The sequence below is a fragment of the Heterodontus francisci genome, chromosome 36, assembly GCF_036365525.1.
Source record: "Heterodontus francisci isolate sHetFra1 chromosome 36, sHetFra1.hap1, whole genome shotgun sequence".
NCBI classification, from domain to species: domain Eukaryota; kingdom Metazoa; phylum Chordata; class Chondrichthyes; order Heterodontiformes; family Heterodontidae; genus Heterodontus; species Heterodontus francisci.
Window position 1 is genome coordinate 22406772 of NC_090406.1, and position 26446 is coordinate 22433217.

At 41.7% G+C, this 26446-nt stretch overlaps 1 protein-coding gene across 2 annotated transcripts in view; it reads left to right on the forward strand.

Moving 5' to 3' along the window:
- LOC137351664 (PDZ domain-containing protein GIPC1-like) overlaps positions 1 to 26446 on the forward strand; it is an 84837-nt gene that overhangs the window by 6997 nt on the left and 51394 nt on the right. For both annotated transcript variants that reach the window (XM_068016345.1, XM_068016347.1), the window contains exons 2-3: positions 7628 to 7813; positions 10756 to 10936. In XM_068016345.1, coding sequence (XP_067872446.1) covers positions 7664 to 7813; positions 10756 to 10936 — 331 coding nt within the window. In that variant the 5' untranslated portion in view covers positions 7628 to 7663. The remainder of the gene's footprint in view (positions 1 to 7627; positions 7814 to 10755; positions 10937 to 26446) is intronic.

Consider the following 26446-nt stretch of genomic DNA (forward strand, 5'->3'; position numbering starts at 1 on the left):
TTTCAAATGTGGGCACTGCACGTTGATATTTTGGCCTTTGCTAATATGGTAGAAAGTGCACTTCTCATTATTAATGGAGGTGCACTTCCTGCTTGCCATATTGGAGACATTTAGCGCCCAAAAACACATGGCTGAAATTCTAAGGGATTATGTGGGTAATCCTTTAATATTGGCAACAGTAACCTCTATGCTCATGTGTTATATTTGCATATGATATGGAGCATATCATTTATGCAGGTGTCAACAAAGTCGAGAGTGTGTAATGTTCATTAAGGCCACCAATTGCATAAATGTTGCTTTGCTACTCATCACTGAATGTTGCTTCATAATTTATCAATGTTGCTTGGCCATCCATTATCAGAATGTGGCTGGTCCACATCAAGAGCTATCAGGCCTCCTTCTGCCAAAACTGCTCGCCTAGTAGATTCATCCTGGAGACCCCAGCTTTTTTTTTCCACTATCAATGTTGACTTTAAATTTCTCTCTCTTTCCCCTTTACTTTCACCTCCAACAAGAAGTGTGAGGAGCTCATGGACTTCTTCCTCACCAACATGGAGACCATCTGTTCCATTGCCTCTGCTGCTGTCCCACCCCACTCTTTCTTTGCCCACCAAGCCAAAACCTCCTATAGATTCCTCCCTCCTCCGCACCTCAACACCTCACCCCCGCATGCCTGCTTCAGGCTCATCTGACCCACGACACACACCACTGCTTCCATGACCTCATGCCTATGAGGAGAGATTCAGTGGAATGGGCCTATATTCTCTGGAGTTTACAAGAATGAGAGGGGATCTCACTGAAACATATACATTTCTTTGAGGGTTTAATAGGGTAGATGCTGAGAGCCAGTTCCCCTAGGCTAGAGAGTGTAGAACTAGAGGCCATAGTTCAGGATAAGGGGGTGCCCATTGAGGACTGAGATGAGAAGTAATTTCTTCACTCAGAGGGTTGTGATTATGAAGTTTTCTACCCCAGAGGGCTGTGAATGCTCAGTTGTTGAGTATATTCAAGACTGAAATTGATAGACATTTGGACACTAATGGAATCAAGGGACATGGGGCTGAGGTAGAAAATCAGCCATAATCTTATTGAATGGTGGAGCAGACACAAGGAACTGTCTGGCCTACTCCTCTGCCTATTTCCTAAGTTCTTATGTTCTTCTTCCTACTAAACTGCTGACCACCCAACTTCCCTTTCCTGTACCTCATGATAGCTGACATTGTCTAGATAAATAGAATATAGTTAGAAATATCTTTATAAAGAGAAAATAGTTAGTAGTAACTGGTAGATATTTCAAAATGGATGATTGTGCTCGGCAAACCTACTAGAATAGCAAATGGAGGAAATACAGTGGATGTAATGTAGACAGACTTCAGAAATGCCGTTGATTAGATACCACATGGGAGGTTATTAGGGCATATTGAGAAATATGGAATAAGGGGAGGATAGCAACATGGATTAAAAATGGTTAGAAGGGAGTAAAAAGGAAGTAGGATGTATCTAGCAATTTTTCAGAGCAATTGGAATTGGACAGAGCTCTGGGCCCACATCTGTTCACTGTGTATGCCAATGCTTTGGATATAGGCCTGGAGGAAGTGGTGTCGAAATTTGCACATGATCCAAACATTGGAGGTATAGATAATTAATGATAAGATGCAGTTGGTTCAAAAGTGACAGATGGAATTCAATGTTAATAATGTGAGATGATGAATGTTGGTTAAAAAATAACAGCAGTAATTATACTCTCAATGTTGTGGGAGAGCTGAGGGACTTGAGGGGTGCAGGTTCACTGAACATTAAAGGCAGTACCTTGCGTTAATAAGACTATAAAAAAACTAATGAAATTCTAGGTTTCATCTGAAGTAGTATAGAGTATAATAGCCAATACATAATGATGGGTCTCTAGAAAATCTTAATAACATTTCAGTCAGAGTCCCTTGAGGAATATAAAGACAGCAGGAAGGAACTTAAGCAAGGAGTCAGGAGGGCTAAAAGGGGTCATGAAAAGTCATTGGCAAACAGGATTAAGGATAATCCCAAGGCTTTTTATATGTATATAAAGAGCAAGAGGGTAACTAGGGAAAGGGTTGGCCCACTCAAGGACAGAGAAGGGAATCTATGTGTGGAGCCAGAGGAAATGGGCGAGGTACTAAATGAGTACTTTGCATCAGTATTCACCAAAGTGAAGGACTTGGTGGATGATGAGCCTAGGGAAGGGAGTGTAGATAGTCTCAGCCATCTCATTATCAAAAAGGAGGAGGTGTTGGGTGTCTTGTAAAGCATTAAGGTAGATAAGTCCCCAGGGCCTGATGGGATCTACCCCAGAATACTAAGAGAGGCAAGGGAAGAAATTGCTGGGGCCTTGACAGAAATCTTTGCATCCTCATTGGCTACAGGTGAGGTCCCAGAGGACTGGAGAATAACCAATGTTGTTCCTTTGTTTAAGAAGGGTAGCAAGGATAATCCAGGAAATTATAGGCCGGTGAGCCTTACGTCAGTGGTAGGGAAATTATTGGAGAGGATTCTTCAGGACAGGATTTACTCCCATTTGGTAACAATCGAACTTATTAGCGAGAGGCAGCATGGTTTTGTGAAGGGGAGGTCGTGTCTCACTAATTTGATTGAGTTTTTGAGGAAGTGACAAAGATGATTGATGAAGGAAATGTTATCTATATGGACTTCAGTAAAGCCTTTGACAAGGTCCCTCATGGCAGACTGGTACAAAAGGTGAAGTCACACAGGATCAGAGGTGAGCTGGCAAGATGGATACAGAACTGGCTCAGTCATAGAAGACAGAGGGTAGCAGTGGAAGTGTGCTTTTCTGAATGGAGGGATGTGACTAGTTGTGTTCCGCAGGGATCAATGCTGGGACCTTTGCTGTTTGTAGTATATGTAAATGATTTGGAGGAAAATGTAGCTGGTCTGATTAGTAAGTTTGCGGTCGACAAAAAGGTTGGTGGAGTTGCGGATAGTGATGAGGATTGTCAGAGGATACAGCAGGATATAGATCGGTTGGAGACTTGGACAGAGAAATGGCAGATGGAGTTTAATCCGGACAAATGTGAGGTAATGCATTTTGGAAGGTCTAATGCAGGTGGGAAGTATACAGTAAATGGCAGAATCCTTAGGAGTATTGACAGGCAGACAGATCTGGGCGTACAGGTCCACAGGTCACTGAAAGTGGCAATGCAGGTGGATAAGGTAGTCAAGAACGCATACGGCATGCTTGCCTTCATCGGTCGGGGCATAGAGTATAAAAATTGGCAAGTCATGCTGCAGCTGTACAGAACTTTAGTTAGGCCACACTTCGAATATTGCGTGCAATTCTGGTCACCACACTACCAGAAGGACGTGGAGGCTTTGGAGAGGGTACAGAAGAGGTTTACCAGGATGTTGCCTGGTCTGGAGGGCATTAGCTATGAGGAGAGGTTGGATAAACTCGGATTGTTTTCACTGGAACGACGGAGGTGGAGGGGCGACATGATAGAGGTTTACAAAGTTATAAGCGGCATGGACAGAGTGGATAGTCAGAAGCTTTTTCCCAGGGTGGAAGAGTCAGTTACTAGGGGACATAGGTTTAAGGTGAGAGGGGCAAAGTTTAGAGGGGATGTGCGAGGCAGGTTCTTTACACAGAGGGTGGTGAGTGCCTGGAACTTGCTGCCGGGGGAGGTGGTGGAAGCAGGTACGATAGCGACATTTATGAGGCATCTTGACAAATACATGAATAGGATGGGAATAGAGGGATACGGTCCCCGGAAGTGCAGAAGGTTTTAGTTTAGGCAGGCATCAAGATCGGCGCAGGCTTGGAGGGCCGAATGGCCTGTTCCTGTGCTGTACTGTTCTTTGTTCTTTGTACTGCCGGCTGTATTGGGCTCCACACAACAGAAAGGATATTGAGGCTTTAGGGAAGGTACAAGATACATTCACTGTGATGCTGCCTGGTATGAGGAAATATAAACATGAAGAAAGATTTTTAAAAATTGTGCGTTTTTTTTGTTAGAATAATGCAAATTTCACGGTGATTGATACTAGCATTTAAGATTATGAAAGGATGGATTAGGATAGATGAATGCAGACTGTTTCCAGTAGTTGAGGGGTCAAGATCAAGGGGTCATAGGTACAAAGTTAAATGTAAGAGATTTAAAACAGTGTTGTCCAACAAAAATTGCTGACTAGCCTTGTGTATGGTTATGGCAACACTGCTTTAGCTACATGTACTAATTTTAGTAGTAAATGTCATAAATATACTCACACAAATGTACTTATCATGTATATATTCACTTAGCAAACATCAACCACCTTTAACAACCAAGTTGTAAAACATTCATAACAATTAAAAAACACTTGCCCACTCTGCTTTTTGTCTTACTGTTTCACCAACAAATGCACAAAAAGGTTAAAGTACACATGCATTTGCCTTGTGAATATGAATATGAATATTGAGATCACATGCTCAAAAATGGTGCTTATTACTCATTTTTAATTTACAAGTCTGAAATGCAATATGCCACATCTGGCTTACCAATTAGCTACATGTGGCTAGTGGCTAATATATTGGACAACAGTGCGTTATGGCAGAAGGCAGGAGAAACATCTTTACACAGAGTTGTGAGGTTGTTGAATTCACTTCCAGGGTTAGCGGTTATGTCAACATTCAAGATTAAATTGGATGGTGGATGAATGAAAAGGGTTTGAAGGGATATAGGAATAGGGTTAGTAAATGTGATTGGAACAGAATTGGGCTCGGTTACGAGGCCATCTGTGGTGGAATAATCTGCCTAAAGTCACTGTATAATCTCACACCTAAGGTGTGGTCATGTAGGTGAAATGCCAGAAGTCTGTCATCACTCATGGACCTAATGTTTGCTTCAGGCGTGGGTAAAGAACGCCTCTTGTTTATCCTCACCCAATATGGCTGGTGATGCTCTTCCATCGGGAAATGTGCATACGCTTCCTGCCTGCCATATTTGGGCCTTAGTAGTACGAGCAGTGCCCCAATGCAAGGACCAATTTCTAGGCCAAGATCTGAAAGATATTTGATGCATTTGCAATAGGATCTCTTCATCAGCTCCGCTTTTATGACTCAGCAAACATTTGAGAACACGATGACTCTATCTAAAAAAAATGATCTAAATGACTCTATCTAAAATGACTTGCTGCCTCACTTGTTAGATTATTGCTGTTTCCATTTAAAAAGAAATCTTACAGAGGAGGAAACAACATTTAGATCCTCGCAGTGATATATATAGCCACAGAGCAGCAAACTGCGCCTCGGAAGAGGAAGATATGAGGTAGGGGGAGATATGAGCCTTCTAGATGATGTGGAAGAAGCACGATCTCCTGCCAGAGCATGCAAGATCAAGCAATAACATTAGATAAAGCTACCATTGTTCTTCCAAGTATGTGCTGAGCAGTTTTCTAGCCACAGGTGCAATACTTTCAGTCCAACTGCTGTTTCTGAAACTGATGATAAATATTTTATGCGTACTTCGGATAGATGCTTAAAAGCTGAGAGCAATAAATCATACTGCTGCCAGGCAGTATGCTGCAAGTTATTTCCTGGAACCTGCATGCTTGAGCAATGGCTTATATTTACATAATTACCATGCTGCTTGTTTTCTTTTAGGAATTTCCAGGCCAATATTATCTGTTTATTTTATTCATACGTGCCTATTTCATTTCACTTTCATTTGCATGAAGTGTGACAATGGGACTGACAACAGGAGGTCAGAGGTACCTACTTAAAAAAAGATCAATATTAAATTAAATGAGAGAGCAATTGTGACGAATAGAGAAGTAAAACTGAAAAGAATGTAGGAAGGGAAGAAGAGAGAGAGAAAAATAGATACATGCAGAGGTAAAAATGTACAGAGTCTGAGGCAATATAAGCTGAAAGACAATAAAAGAGTGAGAAAGGATTTAAGGAAGAATTAAACAAGAAAGGCAATGCGGTTTCTCAATCCTGTTCTTCCCAAAGGCTATCATGAACCCTACCCTGTGAATTTAATCTGTTAAGGGAATTTACTGCCTAAATACTCACTGATTTTATTTAATTAAAAAATGCTCCAGATTATTTATCTCATCTCCACTATTCAATCCTGGCCTCCTGCCTTCCATGGAATCCTTCAACCCCAATCTGTCTGAGAAGCTACTGAGTCTAATATCAAAACCTAGATCAGCCAAACTTCCTTCAGCTGCATGTCAACAAACCTGAAGTGATATTCTTTGGCTTATGTAAGCATCTTAGCCTCTGCCTGCAAGTCCATCATCCTCCCCAGCTGCTCTCTCAAGCTGAGTCAGGCAGTGTGGAATCACAGGGTCCTGCTTGACCTGAGATTAGCTTCATCTGTCCCCGCACCCCCCAATCCCGCAATCCAGCCCTATCTCCCCCACTTCTGCTGCCAAAAACCTAGCCCACATGTTCCATTCATCTTGATATTTGACTTCTCCAATGCCTTTGTCACCTCCAGCTAACCTACCTGCATCAACGCCCCACCCCATAATCTTTAACTTCAAAGCCAAAATACTGCAGCTTGTGTCTCAAAGTCCCATCACTCCCATCGTCACAAACCTTCAGTGGCTCGCTGCTCAGTCTTTGTAACCCATGTGGCCCCCAGCACGCTCATTTCAATATTCTCATCATTATTTGCAGTGTCTCTGCTCTATTTTATTGCACCCTTTCTTAGTGATCTTTTCCTTCATGTCTCTGCATATACTCACTAATTCCTTAGCGCTGGACTTATCCTTCCCTTCAATTCACCATTGGTGGCTTTCTGGAATTCTCTACTCAGTTCCCTTTGCCCTGATACCTCTCTCTGCTTTCAAAAAACCTCCTGAAAGGCCTTTGTTTTCATCAGTGTCCCCATTTCCAATCTTAGCATCTCTATTCCCACCATTTCTCCAATGCTCAGTAGTCAATGTATCCCTTTCCTCTAAAGTGCTCTGCACACAAGGAGCACTATATAAACACAAGTTGTTATGTTGTGTGAAATAGTCGAACCTTTCAGTCTACAATCATTTTAAGTCCTATTTAAAGAGAGAAAGGAGTCAGAATAAAAGTGTGTAAGAAATCTTACAGCAACAAAGGCAAAGTGATTCAATAATGAACTGTATATATACAGTTATATATATACTGTATATATACAGTTCATGGGTCTGAAATTTGCATCCAGGTCAGAGATGACTCTTCTGTATGCTTACATATTAAACTCAGGATAGTTGTAACTTTTTGTAATGTAGAACAGTTTATGATACTGAATGTGATGGATTCTGGAAAAACCATTAGAAAATTGAAATTGTATGACTTTAAAAAATCTTACAATAAAATTATTATAATAGTATACCAAGGAATTTCTCTCATGTATTAGACAATATTAACCATCTGCTTGTTCAAATGTGTCTCATAAACAATAGCATTCAGTGTGGTATTCCTCATGGGATAGTGTAATACTATACTTTTGATGTCCTTATTGCTATTAGTACCATAAGTAATACTCTCATCTTTATTTTCAAGTGTTTCTGTGTTTGAAACACAAACCTTTATCTTTCCAATGAAGACTGACCATGCTTTACATTTCCACAGTGTTTATGACTGTATTTTAAGTACTTCCTTTTTTTGTCTCAGCAGATTCTCTACTGCACATTAAATACTCACAAAGTAGACATGCAGAAATTATTGGGAGGCCAGATTGGACTGGAGGACTTTATCTTTGCCCATGTAAAAGGACAAATGAAGGAAGTGGAGGTGACAAAATCAGAGGATGCTCTTGGTCTGACCATCACTGACAATGGAACAGGCTATGCCTTCATTAAGGTACCAGAAGTACAGATTGTGGACACTGTCATTCAAGTATGGCTCAATAAACCAGGGGTCAAGGGATGTTGAGAGAATACAAGGAATGAAGTATGAAAACAGGATTACAGTCATAGATATAAAAATCTTTCCTATTGTTCAATATAAACTAAGCAAAAATGGTGAGAAATGGTAAAATAACTAAGCCTGGAATTGTGCTCGTGATGTGAGAGAGGATTTTGGTGCTGCATTGTTGGTACAAACTGGCCTAGTGCAGAGCTGCATTGGCAAATCCAAATTAAAGGGATGCATTCAATTGAAGGTAGGTGTCAGTATATGGAGACAAATAGTTGTTTCACCTTTATCAAGCTTCAAAATCAATTTCAGATACTTGCCAGCCTTACCAAAGCTAGGATTGGGAATGGAGAAAAGTGTCTGATGTATATGAAGTGAAAGGAAACCTGCTGCAGAATCCCAAAACTGATTCTGTGGGCAAAGGTAACTGTACCCCTATTTCAAAGACGAGTCACTGGACATGCAGCTGCATGGCTTGAGTATGATGAGGGTTGCCCAATTTGGCACTTCAGGGCATTTTCCCAGAGAACACCAGGGCATCATTCCTGATGACAAATGGCAAAAGTGGACCACTAGATGGAGACTGGCTAAACTGAACAAAAAACCTAGGGGCACCCATTTTTGTGTTGAGGGGCAGGAACAGAAATGTTCTCAGTAGTGGCAGCCTTTGGAGGAATTCTGTCCATGCTGGCACTGACATTGCCTAACCATCAGCTACTGGCATTGACCATGTTAGTCGGTGGCATTGCCAATCTGGCCTGCCCCATTTGTATGGAATCTGGAGAGCAGCTCAGGTACTTCACACTGTGAAACTGATTATATTTGCATTAACTATATTTTCACTACATTCCCAAATTTTAGCAGTCCTGCGAAATCTTATTTACCAACTGCTGGTGCTCTGCCTCTCTTCAGCTGAACAAATTGAACAAAAGGATTTTGATTGGGATAAGGCAAATGGATCATTTTCAGGCCAATTGTAACTAGTGGGATGTCACAGGGATTAGTGCCGGGGCTTCAACTATTTACAATCTATGTCAATAACTTGGATGAAGGGACTGAATGTATTGTAGCCAAATTTTCTGACGATACAATGATAAGTGGGAAAGCAAGTTGTGAGAGGACACAGTGTCTACAAAGGGATTTAGATAGGTTAAGTCACTGGGCAAAAATTTGGCAGATGGAGTATAATGTGGGAAAATGTGAGGTCATCCACTTTGGTAGGAAGAATAGAAAAGCCAAATATTATTTAAATGGAGAGAGACTACAGAATGCTGCGGTACAGAGGGTTCTGGGTGTCCTCGTGCATGAATCACAAAATGTTTGCATGCAGGTATAGCAAGTAATTAGGATGGCAAATGGAATGTTGGCCTTTATTGCAAGGGGGCTGGAGTATTAAAGTAGGGAAATCTTGCTACAGGACATTGGTGAGACCACACCTAGCACACTGTGTACAGTTTTGGCCTCCTTATTTAAGGAGGGATATAGTTGTATTGCAGTTCAGAGAACGTTCACGTGGTTGATTTCTGGGATAAAGGAGTTGTCTTATGAAGAAAGGTTGAGCAGGTTTGTCCCATACTCATTGGAGTTTAGAAGAATGAGAGGTGATCTGATTGAATCTAATAAGATACTGAAGGGGCTTGACAGCATAGATGCTGAGATGATGTTTCCCCTTATGGGGGAATGCAGAATGAAGGGACACAGTTTCAGAGTAAACGGTTTCTCATTTAAGATGCAAATGAGGAAGAATTTCTTCTCTCTGAGGGTCGTTGATCTTTGGAATTCTCTTCCCCAGAGAGCAGTGGAGGCTGGCTCATTGAATATATTCAAGGCTGAGTTAGACAGCATTTTGCTCTACAAGGGAGTCAAGGGTTATGGGAAGCTGGCAGGAAAGTGGAGTTGAGGCCACAATCAGATCAGCCATGATCTTATCGAATGGCGGAGTAGGCTCGAGGGCCCGAATAGCCTACTCCTTTCCTATTTCTTATGTTCTTATGTTCTTAGGCATGAGCAGAGAGAGTGTTCTCAGCAAAATAAATTCCTAAAGCTACTAAAAATAACAACCTATCTCAGATTATCAGCACTTCAAATACACACCTGTTTAAAATTAAAGTGCCAGTGGTTGGAGCAGACGTACCATTATGTGATCATTGGATTAGTAACTTTTGTATGTTTTCTATGTCAGTAAACATTGCATCGAACAAGAATAGGCACCAGTTAGTGTTAATAGCACCTACGAACTCCTTAAATGGCTTTACCGAGCATTGGATTTTAATTTAATGCCAGAACACTTGTATTAATAGCTTTTGTCTACACAAGGTCAAAAAACTGGGAATAGATGATGTTGTGTTTCTAGTTTCTTGGGTTCCTGCTCATTTTAATGCAGAGTGTTGTTGGTTCTAGCAGTTAAAAACATATCCTCATGTTTTTGTATGTCCTTCTCTGATCTCGCTCTTCTCCCTACATCTTGCTGACACTATTTTGTAAGTTTTACAGCTCTACTCTACATTATTACACAAAAGTTATTCAACTTTGGAACTAAATTCCTGTGATTACAGGCTGCAGTATAGTTTTCTGAGTAAAATTTTACTATAGGAAGTTAATCAAAAGGCTAGAATCCATTTACATTCTGAGCATTAAGCAATCATTGAGAGATGCCTTCATCTGATCTCTGGATGGATTTAATAACCTTGTTTCCACATGCCAAAGAATAGTTCCTGAGGATAATTGCTGCCTAAAGTCAGACTAATGACTTCCTTCAGTCGTTAATTAACTTAACAAATCGCGTAAACTGTGCCTGTCTTTTGAACTTTGCCATTCATTATGAAAATAATAATTTCTTTCATATGGCTAATTAAATTTGTTTTTACTAAATAATTTTGATTTCACAGAGGATAAAAGAAGGCAGTACTATTGACAGAATCAAGACAGTCTGCGTCGGAGACCACATAGAGGGAATAAACAATCAAACGATAGTAGGTTGTCGACACTATGAAGTTGCCAAGATGTTGAAAGATTTGCCTAAAGGTCAACCATTCGTACTTGGATTAGTGGAACCAAGGAAGGCTTTTGGTGAGTCAATCAACAAAGTAGCCGCACAGTTAATCACACATCATTACGTTTTCTATATAAGGCAACATTTATTTTGTTAAGACTACATTCTTGTTCTATTCTCTAGCACCAATCCATCATGTAATGTTGCAACAATTTACGAATGGATGTCTTAGAAATACCATTGTAATTGTAAGATTTATTAACTGTTTTTCATTCATCACTGACAGAATTATGAAGGAGGGCCAGAGCTGCCCTGATTTTTCAACACAAGTCCATTATTATGTTATTTGTGTAACAAGGTTTTAAATTTTTACTAAAAACTTAGAATTCTGTATGTTTTAAAAAACTGAAAAAGGATATTTCAGTGGACATTGACACCTGCAAATAGCTGAACATTTTTGCAATGTTTTGAAAGGAAGTTCAAAACAAAAGCTGAACTTTATGGGTGGTTAGAAAGGAAGCTGAAATTTGTATATAAGGAGAGGAAAGCAAGCAATTTCAAGGAAACCAGCAAGGGGCTTGAACTCCTCAGAGCAACTTTGAATGACAGGGGAGACTCTATGTCTGGACATGTGATCTGCTCAGGAAAGTCTTTGCTTTCACTTTGGACCCTTTAAAAAAAACCAGTGAGTTGGACAAAGAGCAGGCATTTTGAAATTTGGCTTTGACCTGCCTGGAAAAGAGAGGAAGACCCAGAAAAAGTGTTACCCCTCTCTCTCTAGAGGAAGTCTGCATCTCTTGAGAAGAAACCCCTGTATGCCAGAGGTAGCAGATTCCTATTGCCTCCTGTCTCTGAAGAATCCATGCATCAAGTATGGTTCCTGATGCCTCCTGTGTTTAAAGAAATCTTAAAATCTGAAGAAAACTTCCACTGTTATACTGCTGCTGTAAGATCTAAGCAGACCTGTTGCTACACCCCTGCTGAAAGACCTATGTGAAACCTGCCGCAGTTGAATTGTCTTGAACACCTACCCATCACAGACTGTTCATCAACCTTGCCAGGAGAGAATTTGAGTGGCATCCGACTATTTGACTCTGGGACACTTCACCAATCCGAAGAATTTCCTACCAGAATGTGGCAAACTGATTTATTTTATTATTCCTTCTATTCCTAGGAAACAGCTGTAAACAAAAACTCTTTTTTCCCTGGTTAATCTTTTATTTTTAATATATATGTGTGAGCATGAGGGATAGGGAAATAAGGAACTTTTCGTATATAGATTTATCTCCTATTGGTTAAGACTTAATTTATTAATAAATAGTTGATTTTGTTGTTGATTAAAGAAACCTGGTTGGTATGCTTTATTCTGGGGGACAAATAGAGTTTGGAATTGGCTGGTTTTCGGTAGGTGGAAAAAATTATTGATATGCTGTGACCCGTGGAGAAGTGGGACTGAATTAACAGTGCACTCCTCCCACCTCAGTCGTAACATTTGTAAAAGATCATATATTCCACATTAGCTAATAGATGAATGTCTTGTTTTCTTGCCAGCTTCTATCAGTAAGTCAGATGTTGATGGCTGTGTTGGAGAGAACGTGGATAAAGTATCAGATATCTTGGCTTGTTATTTTTAAGAGAGATATTCCAATCATAACAAACACAGTTGAATGGAAAAGGTTTCTTCATAATTTATTTGAATTGATGAGGCTGCCCATAGCTGAGTGCACTGGACTGGGGGAAATGGCAAAAGTTCCCTATGCTAGCCACTTCCAGTGACAAGCCCTCTATCACTGGAGAAGCACCTTGGCTTGGAAATCCCAATGTCTAAGGAAAGTATTCCATGCTGCTATGGAACAATGAAAGAGTGTGTGCCTAAAAGCAATTGTCATGTGAAATGCATGAAGGATTATCTCCTAGAAGATGTGGCTGTTTCCAACTTAGGTTTGTGTCATACTTGATTGGCCCCACAAGAAATGTGAGCAACATTGAGAAATATAGTGACATTGCCTTCCTCCTGACACCAGCAAATGCCTTCATTTAGATCAGGTACAAGAAAACTGGCTGATGGTGTTGCATAAATCAACAACCTCATTTCAAGCAGCTGGTGCCAGTGATTTCTGTGGAGAGTAAACTTCATCCCAAATAGCGGAATCCCCTTTTTCTGCACCTTCTGCAGCAATACCGCTGCCCTGTCACAATCAAAAAGTGTTGATCATTTGCTGGACATATCAGCTGGCCGGGGGAAGCCAGTGTTGTGAGTGGTCAGCACCATTTAAAGCTAGCCAGCACTGCTTAAAGGCAGGTTGAAGAGAATCTGACCTGGGAATTAGTGATGAAGGGCACAACAGAAGAGAGAGTGGACTACAAGGTTTTCTGACACGGCACTGGAGGTCTTGGTGGAGAAGATGGAAAGGTGGAGAGATGCCCTGTAATTTCAGGGGACCAGGGGACCTTCCAGACACACATCAAAAGGCAATTGGAGCAGATAACTGTGGAAGTCAATGTCAGGAGTCAAGCCCCAGGGCATGGATGCAGTGTTGCAAGAAGTTCAATGGCCTCAAATGAGTGGTCAATGTCAGTGAATACATCTTCAAATGCCATATACTACCAACTGCACCAGTAGCCTTGGTCACTGTTCAAATCACCACACCCCCATAATTCACCAACCAATAATCTCTATCAATCAGATCTCATACCTAATGTTCATATGGTTGATCTTACCCTCATACACTTAGCACTGCTGCAAGCCTCACAGCTTGCACACACTGCCAGCTATTCAACCATGACAGATCCATCATCCGAACAGATTGCATCACACTCACTGATACACTTCCCTCCCTCTTGCAGGACAAGGTGGCGCACAGATTAGCAAGAGCTAATCACAGACGCAGACATGCCTGCATATCCTAAGGCCTGTGGAGAAGATACTGCTGGCCATTATTGGGACAGCCACTGCTGAGGCTGTGCCCAACGGTGGGGCTGAAACCATCTAAGATCATATCCAAATCTCCTTCTCACATTCCACTTCCCCCTCATCCCATAATCTCTTCTGATTTACAACTGCAAATGGTGTAAGCACGCCCTCTTACTTACCCCCACTCCCTGTACCACAACCTTACCTTTTCCTTTCAGACACCTAAGTGATGTAATTGGCCAGGCGGTGGAGGAACACCAAGAAGAGAGTGATGATGTAGACATAGCACCGTCACTTGATTTCACACTTACAGCCACCAGCTCAGACACTGACACTGCACATATCTAAGAGGATCAATTAGAGGTGGGATCCACATGTGGTAAGAAACTGGGCATGAGTGGGCTGCAGCCAGGGCAATGGGCAAGGATAGCCCAGGTGCCAGCTCACCAGAGAGTGAGGTTGCACATGAGTTCCACTGCAGAGGACTCAAATGAGGACTTTGATGGGACAGCCTACAGAAGAAGGCTGAAGGGTATGCACAACAAAATGCAGTTGGCATAGCAGACAGCCACAGAATGAAGGCATCTCAACTGCTGCCAGGATACTGGACATTGACCTGCATGATTCACTACATATGGTCACATACCAGCTGGATATCGAGGGAGTGGAATCTGTTTTGTTTCTGGTATAGGGCAGAGTTGATATGTGGCGTCTGCAAAGGGATGTGCATGCAGTCAATGGAACCTTGCTCCATGGGGAAGTCTACATTCCTAGTGAAGCCATGTGGTGGCTCTGCTTGCTTGACTCCAGCAGGAGAGAATTTAATATAGTTAGCTCTCTTTGCATATGGCGCCTTCCTTACATAATAGTGGGCAGCAAATAGTGAGATGTTGCAAATATCTTCAGCTCAAGCCTGGATATAGCCAGATGCATAAGAGTTCATCACCATGGTCACCTTCCCAGTCACAATAATGTGGTCCTTGTCCTGCTCTGAGGTTGCAATTGTGGATGCAGCATGTGGCGGATTTCAATTAGATCATTTTTACTGAGGCGCAGACATCCCACACATTGTTCCTTTCTATGGTCCAGGTAGGACAATGTTTCCTGAAGCATCTGAGCAGATATGGTCTTCTGCTGACAGCCTTACCACCCCCCCCCCCTCCTCCTCCCTCTTCCAGCAGTTTGTTCTTCTCTGCGTGGCCTCTGTTCATTCTCCAAGTCTTGCTGTATTCCAAGAGGAAGGCCTACAAGTGTCTGGACAAACACAATAGCCATGAAGTCAGCACCTGCCACTCAATTCCCTGTAGACTTTTAAAACTATAGAAAGTACCAAACACTTGTAGAATCATAGCAACAGTCGGAAGAAATCAACCGACAAGTAATCTCTAAGCAGTTGGTGCTCTCTCTCTGGTCTTTCTGTCCTTAGCCTACTGCTGTGTTTCAGTGAAGCTCAATGTAAGCGTGATTAGATGCTTTACAGCCTTCCAGACTCAACATTGAGTTCAATAATTTCAGATCATAACCTCTGCCCCCATTCTGTTTTCTTTTTCTCCCTTGTTTTTCCTTTTGTTTTTGTTCTTGGATGGCAGCCATCCATGAGTCTGTCATTCACATGTCCTCTAGACACATCTTTTGTTTCTTTACTTGTCTCGTTACCACTCCCTTTGGCCTTGCACCACCAGTTCTTTCGTCATTTAATCTCTCCTGTCTTCCACCCTATCACAGACTTTCCCTTTTGTTCTTTTTCCCACCCTCCCCCCTTTCACTTAAATAAAACCTATTGCATTTTTAACTTTTCCCAAATCCAATGAACGGTCATTAACTTGAAACATTAAATCTGTTACTCTCTCTACAGATGCTGTCCAAGCTGCTGAGTATTTCCTGCATTTTCTGTTTTTTTAATCAGATTTTCAGCACCTGCAGTATTTTGCTTTTGAGCTTATAGTGGGTTGGGGGGGTGCAGAATCAAAGACCAGCAAAGAGAGGATAGGAGTAACTGAGAGAAGGAAAGTAGCTAAGGATTTCAGCAGGTTGGGAATAAGGCAGGGGCAGAAACAAATGGAGGTGAAGTAGGCAGTCTTGGCTGGCTAATTGGTCAGCTAAGGAGATGGTTTTATTGAGAAAGGAATGGATTTTATGGCAGTGCCTGTAAATGTTGGCTTTTGTCTTCCCAATGCTCAATCGGAGCATGTTTTGTCTCATCCATGAGTTAATTGCAGACAGGAAGTCTGGCAGCAGAGGTAGTCAAGGAATTGAGGGCCCCAATGTAGAGGAGAGCTTTGTACCATCAGTATATATGTTGAAGCTGACCCATGCCTGCAGATGATCACACTGAAACATATTGGGCTTGATTTTCAATTCGGGGTTGGAAAACCGTTGCGTGGATAATTTCTGCGTCCTGGCCCCGTCACTGATGCGATGCTATCTTTAAATGGAAATGCCCTAATTGGGCCGGTAATGAGCTCACGCCCAATTAATGGTGCGAGCATTACCAGAAGGTGGCAGCTGCCTGCAGATCGTGAGCAGGAAATGCAGATGGTAGCCATGATGGGGCCTCCTGCTGCCTTCCAGAAGAGATCAGGCAGCTCCTCGGAGGCCCAACAACCTAATGGACAGGAAAGTGGCCATATGGCCAAATGAGAGGTAATGCACAAGATCCCCCAGGCCCCGAGATTTTTCACCTTATAAAAAAATACTTTAACTTTTCCCCGCATCGAACCTGACAGCTGTGCGCTAATGTGCACCAGACTGCACGGTTTTGTGACGGGTAGGTCGTGCCTCACAAACCTTATTGAGTTTTTCGAGAAGGTGACCAAACAGGTGGATGAGGGTAAAGCAGTGGATGTGGTGTATATGGATTTCAGTAAGGCGTTTGATAAGGTTCCCCATGGTAGGCTATTGCAGAAAATACGGAAGTATGGGGTTGAAGGTGATTTAGAGCTTTGGATCAGAAATTGGCTAGCTGAAAGAAGACAGAGGGTGGTGGTTGATGGCAAATGTTCATCCTGGAGTTTAGTTACTAGTGGTGTACCGCAAGGATCTGTTTTGGGGCCACTGCTGTTTGTCATTTTTATAAATGACCTGGAAGAGGGTGTAGAAGGGTGGGTTAGTAAATTTGCGGATGGCACTAAGGTCGGTGGAGTTGTGGATAGTGCCGAAGGATGTTGTAGGGTACAGAGGGACATAGATAGGCTGCAGAGCTGGGCTGAGAGATGGCAAATGGAGTTTAATGCGGAAAAGTGCGAGGTGATTCACTTTGGAAGGAGTAACAGGAATGCAGAGGACTGGGCTAATGGGAAGATTCTTGGTAGTGTAGATGAGCAGAGAGATCTTGGTGTCCAGGTGCATAAATCCTTGAAGGTTGCTACCCAGGTTAATAGGGCTGTTAAGAAGGCATACGGTGTGTCAGCTTTTATTAGTAGGGGGATCGAGTTTCGGAGCCACGAGGTCATGCTGCAGCTGTACAAAACTCTGGTGAGACCGCACCTGGAGTATTGCGTGCAGTTCTGGTCACCGCATTATGGGAAGGATGTGGAAGCTATGGAAAGGGTGCAGAGGAGATTTACTAGGATGTTGCCTGGTATGGAGGGAAGGTCTTACGGGGAAAGGCTGAGGGACTTGAGGTTGTTTTCGTTGGAGAGAAGGAGGAGGAGAGGTGACTTAATAGAGACATATAAGATAATCAGAGGGTTAGATAGGGTGGATAGTGAGAGTCTTTTTCCTCGGATGGTGATGGCAAACACGAGGGGACATAGCTTTAAGTTGAGGGGTGATAGATATAGGACAGATGTCAGAGGTAGTTTCTTTACTCAGAGAGTAGTAGGGGCGTGGAACGCCCTGCCTGCAACAGTAGTAGACTCGCCAACTTTAAGGGCATTTAAGTGGTCATTGGATAGACATACGGATGAAAATGGAATAGTGTAGGTCAGATGGTTTCACAGGTCGGCGCAACATCGAGGGCCGAAGGGCCTGTACTGCGCTGTAATGTTCGAATTCCAATTCTAAAAAAAGAAAACTGGTCGGGTTCGCCAATTTCCAAATTGAAAATTGCATTCTCGTCCTCCTCGTCCCATTACCAAGTTCCTTAAGGAGATTAACTGGCCATTAATTAGAGGCGAGTGTGTTCCCGACTCCATCCCCCCGCCCTCACTTTAAAAATTGCAGTGCATCCAGGAGGCGTCGGGATCCAGAGATGCCTTCTGGGAACGCAATCTTCAATCCGTGCCCGCATCTGTGCTCGCCCCCAATGCGCTTTGAAAATCTGGCCCAGCATGTAGATGAATAAAAAGGATGGGGCCAAGGACAAGTTCCTGGGGGTCTCCAGAGGTAATTATGCAAGATTAGGAAGAGACACCATTGCTGGAGATGTGCTGATTGTGTTGGGACATGTAGGAGTGCTGCAGCTCATACCAACACCTTTGGGTAATGAAACAAAATGTTCCTGATCACTAACGTATGCCTCCTACTGGAAGTCCTCTATGCGAACAGGATCAGTCCTAATTGTAATGCCCATACCTCCCACTCCTCGCCATGATGAAATAGCCTGTTGACATGCACTTTTGGCTTAAAGATAAAGGCTGATCACCACATGGGAGGGCAATCTGTGAGCTATAAATCCTACCCCAGCAAATGTCAACACTTCTAGGATATGAATGGAGAAGAGAGAGAGGGAGAAAATTGTGTTTTTAAACTAAATGCTTCTGAATCTGGTTGCATTGTTCTGCTTTATTTGCCCTACCCTCTATTTTATTACCGAGTAACATCCTATCAGTTCTCTACCTTTAAGCCTTTACTGACACAGCAGAACAATGTCTGGCTGCTGTAAATTTGAATTCGAATTTCACCTTTGCTAATTCTTTTTTAAAGTTACAAGTAATGGTATTGATATTTTTATAGATCTATACTTGCTTGCATCTCTAGCTGAAAAATGTCACTGCAGTAATCTTGTACCTATCTGTCTACTTACAGATGTTATCGCTGGTTGTTTTAATTTTGCTATATCCATTATCTATCTATCACGATAGCTATCTATCTAAATGTTAACATCACTTGATTCCACTATTTTTAATGTTTTAGTAGACAGTGTTGATTAAGAGCGTAATGAGAATAGACTATGAATCTAATTCTCTTCTAATTCTGCTCTCTGAGCATCCCCAATTTTAATCGTTCCACCAATAGTAGCTGTGCCTTTAGCTGCCAAGGCCCAAAGCTCTGGAATTCTCTCCTTAAACCTTTCCACCGCTTTGTTTGTCTTTCTTCCTTTAAAACACTCCTTAAAGACTTACCTTTTTGATCAAGCTTTTGGTTATCTGCCCTAATATGTGGTTCAGTGTCAAATTTTGTTTTATAATGCTCCTGTGAAGTGCCTTGGGCATTTTATTATGATAAAGGTGCTATATAAATACAGCTTGTTGTTGTTATACCGCTGATTGATGTTATGTAAGTCTCATTCTTAACCCTCTGATTATTCATGTTCATTTCTAGCCAAGTGACACTTAGTTGTTCTTATTTAATAGTTTTTAATGATTTAGGGAGTACTCCTTCTCAGCAATACTCTCCTGAACAAGATCTTTCATCATCCCGTAGCAGCTGTTCAGCAGCCCAATTGTGACCCCATCAGATCTATTTAAACTACAGCCATTTACATACATTTGAAATCCGAACCTGATATCTTGAAAGACGATTGCTTAGGCACCTGTATTTTTAATTTAGGTTGGTAAAAATAGAGCAAAAGAAGGTTTAACTGCTGATCAGTAAAGATTTAATTGCAGGTTAATATTTAAGCTTGTTTCAAGATGGTGTTCAAAGTCTCCCAGCTGTAGTGTTGATTTTATGATAATATTTATCATTAGTTTAAACATCTTCAGATCCTAACTGCAGCTTTAATTGGTAACAATAGAGCACAAACATGTTCCATTATTCATTATCGCCAGCTTTTTATTTATTTATGAAGTACTGCAATTTGTGTAAAAGCTTTTCTGTGCAGATCACATCTTTGGAACTGTTTTCAGTGTAGGACTTGTCGTGCAATCACATGTCCATTGCCTCCACGACTCCCTGCTCTTGTTTAACTCTTGCAAATTTAAGTACGGATGAGATTTCTGACAATTGCACCTTTGGAAGGAAAACAAAAGCTGTTTTATATCAGCCTTTGAAATGAAATAGTCCTCCTAAGGGAGTGGGATCTTCAAATGTTACCATTGCATTCAATTCTGTGTCATAATGAGGTGCACATTTATGCAGTTTATAGGTTTTCTCTATGCTATATGCATATTACAGTCCTATTACTAGAGAGGGGTGGGTGGGGGGAGACCAACAGGATGTTAGCTTCCTCTGAAACAGGAAGCACAGGCACACACACACACAGACTGGGTTGGACCTTGTTCTGCTGCCTGCGGGAGTGGTAATGGGTGAAGAAAATGGCGGCCACCACGCACTGCACTGCCGCAATCTTGTGTCCGGTGGCTACTTAGCATATTCACGGCGACTGCAATCCCCACCCCCCCCCCCCCCACCCAATCACCTGGCAGGGGCGGCCTCAGCGACGCTGTTCATGGCATCACCTGATGAAGGAGCAGGTGCTGGTGCCATTTTTTAAAAGGCTGCCAGCCCTGCAAAGGGCACAACATAACGCAGAGTTGATCCCTTCCCCAACTCGGTGGCGCCAGCTTTCCCTGGGAAGGTCTCGCTGAAGATCGGGAACTGAAGGTAAGATTGCTGCAGATTACATTTTAATTCATTCAAAGATGTCAGTTAAATATGCAAACTCAGGTCCTGTCGCAGAGCGGTGGAGGGGCTGCCATGGAGCTTCCCCGCCGCCGGGGAGATTGGGCCCAGCAATCCCGGCGTTGGGATCTGTGTGGGGCCGCTGCTGATCTGATTCTCCGCCCCCCACCACAGAACCCAACGTCGGGCTGGGAACAAAATCCAGCCCACTGTGTCACGTATCTTTCCCTGTGTACATTTCTAATGATTCTTCATATTTATAAATTGAGATTACACACCAGTGGATTAACTGTCAGTCTAAGGAGTGGGACTTGTGTAGGCAGATAAATATAAAAAATAACATCACTTCCCACATTGGAATCTGGGATATTATGCTGACTCTAGCTTTTAGATTTTAACCCACATAATGCAAATCCAATGGAAGATCATCATCTTGGATCAGGCTTACTCTTACCAACACAACTAGGACCATTACTGGCCCAGCGAATCCACACTTGATTTTTAGTACCACTAAAGTGATGTAAATTTAGTACTAAAGCCATAACCTATAGATGATACATGTTATTTTAGACACAGTGGTACATGAATCTGTTGTATTGAGGGGGGACTGTGTTCATTAACTTGTTCTTTTTACCTTTCCTTTCCTCTCCTTTCCAGCCCCGCTCCAGGACGTGCTCATAATGTGGCTTCAGTGCAGCAATGAAGGAGTGCTGCATTGTCAGAAGGGCTTTTTTTTAGTATGTTACACCGAGACCTTGTCTGCTGACAACATTCCTGCTACTCACTCAACCTTCATTCTTCACTGAATACCATCAAAGCAGATTAAAAACAGGGGGTAGATTTTTTTACTTTTTGCTATAGTCTAAAACAAGTCATAGTGAATCGGCAGCCCAATATTTACTTCTTAAAAAAAGGTCGGGCAGCATCTGTAGAGGGGGAAAATAGGGTTAACGTGTCAGGTCAATAACCTATCATTAGGACCAAAGCAAAGCAGATTAGATAGTCAATTATCTCATAGCTGTTTGTGGGATCTTGCTGTATTGCAAATTGGCATATTTGCTTACTGAACAACAATGACTACATTGACAAAGGAATTCATTTATGGTAAAGCACTTTGGGACATGAAAGCTACTGTATAAATGCAAGTTTGTTCTTTTCTGTTTTATTTCTTTTCCCTCGTATTTTTCTGCCCACCATTTCCTTTTTTAAATGGGAAAAGATTTGTTCAACTGTTCAATTTTAAAGGTACATTTACACTACAACTGTATCATCAATATAAACATGATCACTTTGCACTGATGCTGTAATTATAGTCCAACTGAAACCCAAATCCACAGTCAGTGGCCAAACCAGAGCAAAATAGAGTAAGACTCCCAGAAGGTGGGAATCTCAATGGGCTTTGTGTAGGATTCAGTTTGGCTTGAACAATCCTTTTACACAAGTTGGGGTTAGCATTGATGGAAAGCTGAATCTGCTGCACACCAATTGTCATGTAGGCCCTCACCTGCCAAGAATGAGGCATGTTAATTTTGCCACATGGACATTAAATTTCAAATTGTTGCTGGGAAGAAGAGAAGGTCTGTGACAAGGGGTTGCCAGGCCCCTGGCTGGAAAGACATTTTTACATATTAACAGACAATGCTTTGAACAAAGGAGCTATCCCCTGCTTCAATACAATCCACAAACAGACATGGTCAAACCAGTTAGTCACATGACTAATCTGCTTGGCAGTCTGGGATTTTTTCTAAATTGTACAGTTTGAACTGAGAGTCTGCAGAAAGCTGTTTGCTCCTGGATTGAAAAGACCTCTCCTGGCTGGCGCGCCACAGCCTCTCCTGTCTGCTCCCGTCTCCCTCACACGGAATTCCAAAACCCACTGAAGACACATGAACCCCAAGAGAGAAAAGTCTCCTACAGTGAACAAGATTTAAGAAGAATACTGGGCCCCAACAATAAGCAAGATCTACCTACAATCAAGGACTCTACACCAAGCTCAAAGCACAGTAACAAAAAACCCTCTGCAGAGACTGCCTCAAACTTTTCCACTTTATTTTTCTTCTGCTGTTTCTGTCCCTATCTGCATGTGTGTATCGCGTATGCATGTTAGCGTGGGTGCGTCGCGCATCTGTAGGTCGCTCCAGCGACCCGGGTTCAATTCTGGGTACTGCCTGTGTGGAGTTTGCAAGTTCTCCCTGTGTCTGTGTGGGTTTCCTCCGGGTGCTCCGGTTTCCTCCCACATGCCAAAGACTTGCAGGTTGATAGGTTAATTGGCCATTATAAATTGCCCCTAGTATAGATAGGTGGTAGGGAAATATAGGGACAGGTGGGGATGTGGTAGGAACATGGGATTAGTGTAAGATTGGTATAAATGGGTGGTTGATGGTCGGCACAGACTCGGTAGGCCGAAGGGCCTGTTTCAGTGCTGTATCTCTAAACTAAGGTGTTAATCGAATTAAAGTTTTAGTTTAATAAATTTCAATCTTTCTTCTTTAAACCTAAGAAAGCTTATGTGTGCTGGTTTCTTTGCCTTATAATTGGAAAGCGGTGAACAAGGTTTCACCAAGGGGGAGCTAAAAACATGGTGTGTTTAAAATTGAACCCTGTTAGAGTAAGACCAGGTGAAGGCTGAAGGGGAACCCTAGACACCTTTCTCACCTCGTCGTAACACCAATGCTAAATATGCAGTGAAAATATATTTGCTTTTTGTGGCAGAGAGTTCTGCAGTTTTACCACCCTTTACATGAAGAAGTATTTCCTAACTTCTCTCTGGAATGGCCTGTCTCTGATTTTAAGGTTATGTCTCCTTATCTTGGACACCCCCTAGAGGAAAAGATTTCTCTCTACCCTAAGAATTACTTTCAAAATCCCAAAAGCCTCAATCAAATCACCCCAAACCTTGTATAATCCAGGGAATACAAACCCAGTTTATGAAAACTCGCCTCTTAATCTAACCCTTAGAGCCCTTGGTAACATTCTGGTGGATCTGAGCTGCATTCCTTCCAAGGCCAGTATATCCTTTCTAAAGTGTGCTGCCAAGAACTGTATATGGTACTCCAGATGTGGTCTAACCAGGGTTTTTTTCCCATTAACGTAACTTATTAATGTCTATACTATTTACTATCCCAACAATTTTTGTGTTATCCATAAACTTGGATATATGGCTCTTTATTGTGTTACCTAAGTCATTAATAAATATAGTGAATAGTGGAGGCCCTAGCACAGATTCTTTGGGACATCCTGAGTTACTTCCTTCCAATTCAAATACCTAATTATCTCTATTCTTTATCTTTAACTATCTATACAACCTCCTCACCAGATCAATAATTTGCCTTCAATCCCAAAAGCTTTAAATTTAGCCAGCAGTCTCTTATGAGAAACCTTATCGAATGCCTTCTGGAAATCCATATAAACTACATCCATAAACATTTCCCTATCTGCTACTTTAGTTACTTCCTCAAAAAATTCAATTAGATTCATAGCCACCCCTTACAAATTTATGCTGATTCTCTCCAACGAGCTCAAATTTTCATTAAGTGCTCAGTCACTGTCCTTAATTATAGATCCCAGACTACACTTTAAATCAACAACAGAGTCTGAGGTTCTGATGAAAGGTCACTGACTTGAAATGCTAACTCTGCTTCTCTCTCCACAAGCTGCCTGACCTGCTGAGTATTTCCAGCACTTACTGTTTTTATTAGAGTCTGAGGTGTTATGTTGTGTGCCAGCTAGCAAATGGAGCCTGATGGAGGGAGCAATTCCTCGAGAAAGGGGAGTGGGTGGGAGTTCATGTATGGTGCGGGGGGTCAAGCATGTGTTGTCAGTGGGCTGCAATACTTTTGTGGATCCAGCATGAGAACTCCTGATCCTCCTAGTTCCATAGGAATGAAAAAAATAAAGATTGTACAGCCCTTTTGTGGAGCAGTCCCTTTAAGGAGGCTTGCACCAGTTTGAATGCTTCTAATGTACAGTGCGATTTCCTTCCCAGATGAATACAAGAAGACTTGAAGAAGACAAATGGACACTGAGCTGGAGGAAGGAATGACAATTTTATGAAGTTCAGTCAAATTCAGATTGATGGGGTTAAATTCAGTTTGAAGCAATCACATCATGAGGTTCATTCAACCCAGATACTGTCTCTCTGTGAAAGTATCAGTTACAAAAACATTAACATTTACTCCATTTATCAGAAGGTTAAATAAGGTTTCCACTTGCTGAAGTGAAGAACAGTATTTGAATAATTACATCTGACGTTTATTGGATCCCTTAACTAATCACTGACAACTACCAGGGAATATATTTTATGCTATTTGTTAATGTTAGTGGAAAACTTATTTATTACTTGTCTAGTAACTCTGACAAATATACCCAAGTAGGGTAACAGTCCTGGTTACCACAGCAGAACAGATATGAATTACACCTAAAAAAAAAAATGTTTTAATAAATTTGCCTAATAGAATCATAGAATGATACTGCAAAGAAGAAAACCATTTGGCCCATCGTGCCCGTGCTGACCCTTTGAAAGAACTATCCAGTTAGTCCCAGTCCTCTGCCCTTTCCCCATAGCCCTGCAGATTTTTCCACTTCAAGTATTTATCCAATTCCCTCTTGAATGTTACTATTGAATCTGCTTCCACTACCCTTTCCGGCAGCGCATTCCAGCTCCTAACAACTTGCTGCGTAATTTTTTTTTCTCATGTTGCCTCTGGTTCTTTTGCCAATTACCTTAAATCTGTATCCTTTGGTTACTGACCCTTATGCTGGAAACAATTCTCCTTATTTAATACATCAAATGCATTCATTAGTTTGAACACCTCTATCAAATCTTCCCTTAATCTTCTCTGTTGTAAGGAGAACAACCTGTTTCTCTAGTTTCTCCATATGACTGAAACCTTTCATTCCTTTTACCATTCTGGTAAATTTTCTATCCTATTTCTCTAATATCTCCTTCTTTACTGTGACATCAGCAGTAGTCCCTTCTTGAGTGAAGACAAATGCTGAGTACTTATTTAGTACCTTAGCCATACCCACTGCGAGAGAATTTCCTTTTTGTTCCCTAATCGGCTCTGCACTTCCTTTGACTACTCTCTTACTATTTTTATGTTTATAAAAGCCTTTTGGTTTCCCCTTTATATTATCCATTAATCTATTCTCACACACACTCTCTTTGCCCCTCTTATTTCTTTTTTTAGTTCTCCCCTGTGTTTTTTGTGTTCATGTTGGTTCTCGACTGAATTATGAACCTGAAATTTATCATAAGCCTTTTTTTTATCATTTTAATCTCTAATCATCGAGAGAACTCTATCTTTGGATGTCCTTACTTTCCCCCTCATGGGAATGTGCCAAGTCTGTACCCGAACTATCTCCTCTTTGAAGGCTCCTTCTTTACTCTTTTACCTGCCAATCTTTGATTTCAATCTGCCTGGGCTCGATCCCTTTTCAACTCACTAAAATTAACACTCTTCCTTGAGAGCTGTCCTTTTCCATAACTATTCTAAACTTAATGATGTTGTGATCACTGTTTCACAAACATGCTCCCACTAAAACATACGTCACTTGCCCAACTTCATTCCCAGCCCTGCTTCCTTCCTTATTGAGCTCAAAACCTATTGATCAAGAAAGTTCTATTTTTACACATTTCAGGAATTCCTCCCTCTTTAGGATAGTTAAAGTTCACCATTATCACTTCCCTAAAGTTCTTGCATCTTTCTTCAATTTGCCTGAAGATTTACTGTTCTATCTCCACCCCACTATTTGGTGGCTTATAGTATTAACCCAGCAGTGTAATAATTCCTCTATTGTTCCTTGATTTGTCCTTGAGCCCTCAAGTACATCATTCCTTTCTACCACTGTCACAGGCAACATTACAAAACTCTCAGCCAAAGCAAAAAAAATCTTCCTCCAACAACAACTTGTATTTATGTAGCACCTTACTGTATTAAAATGTCCC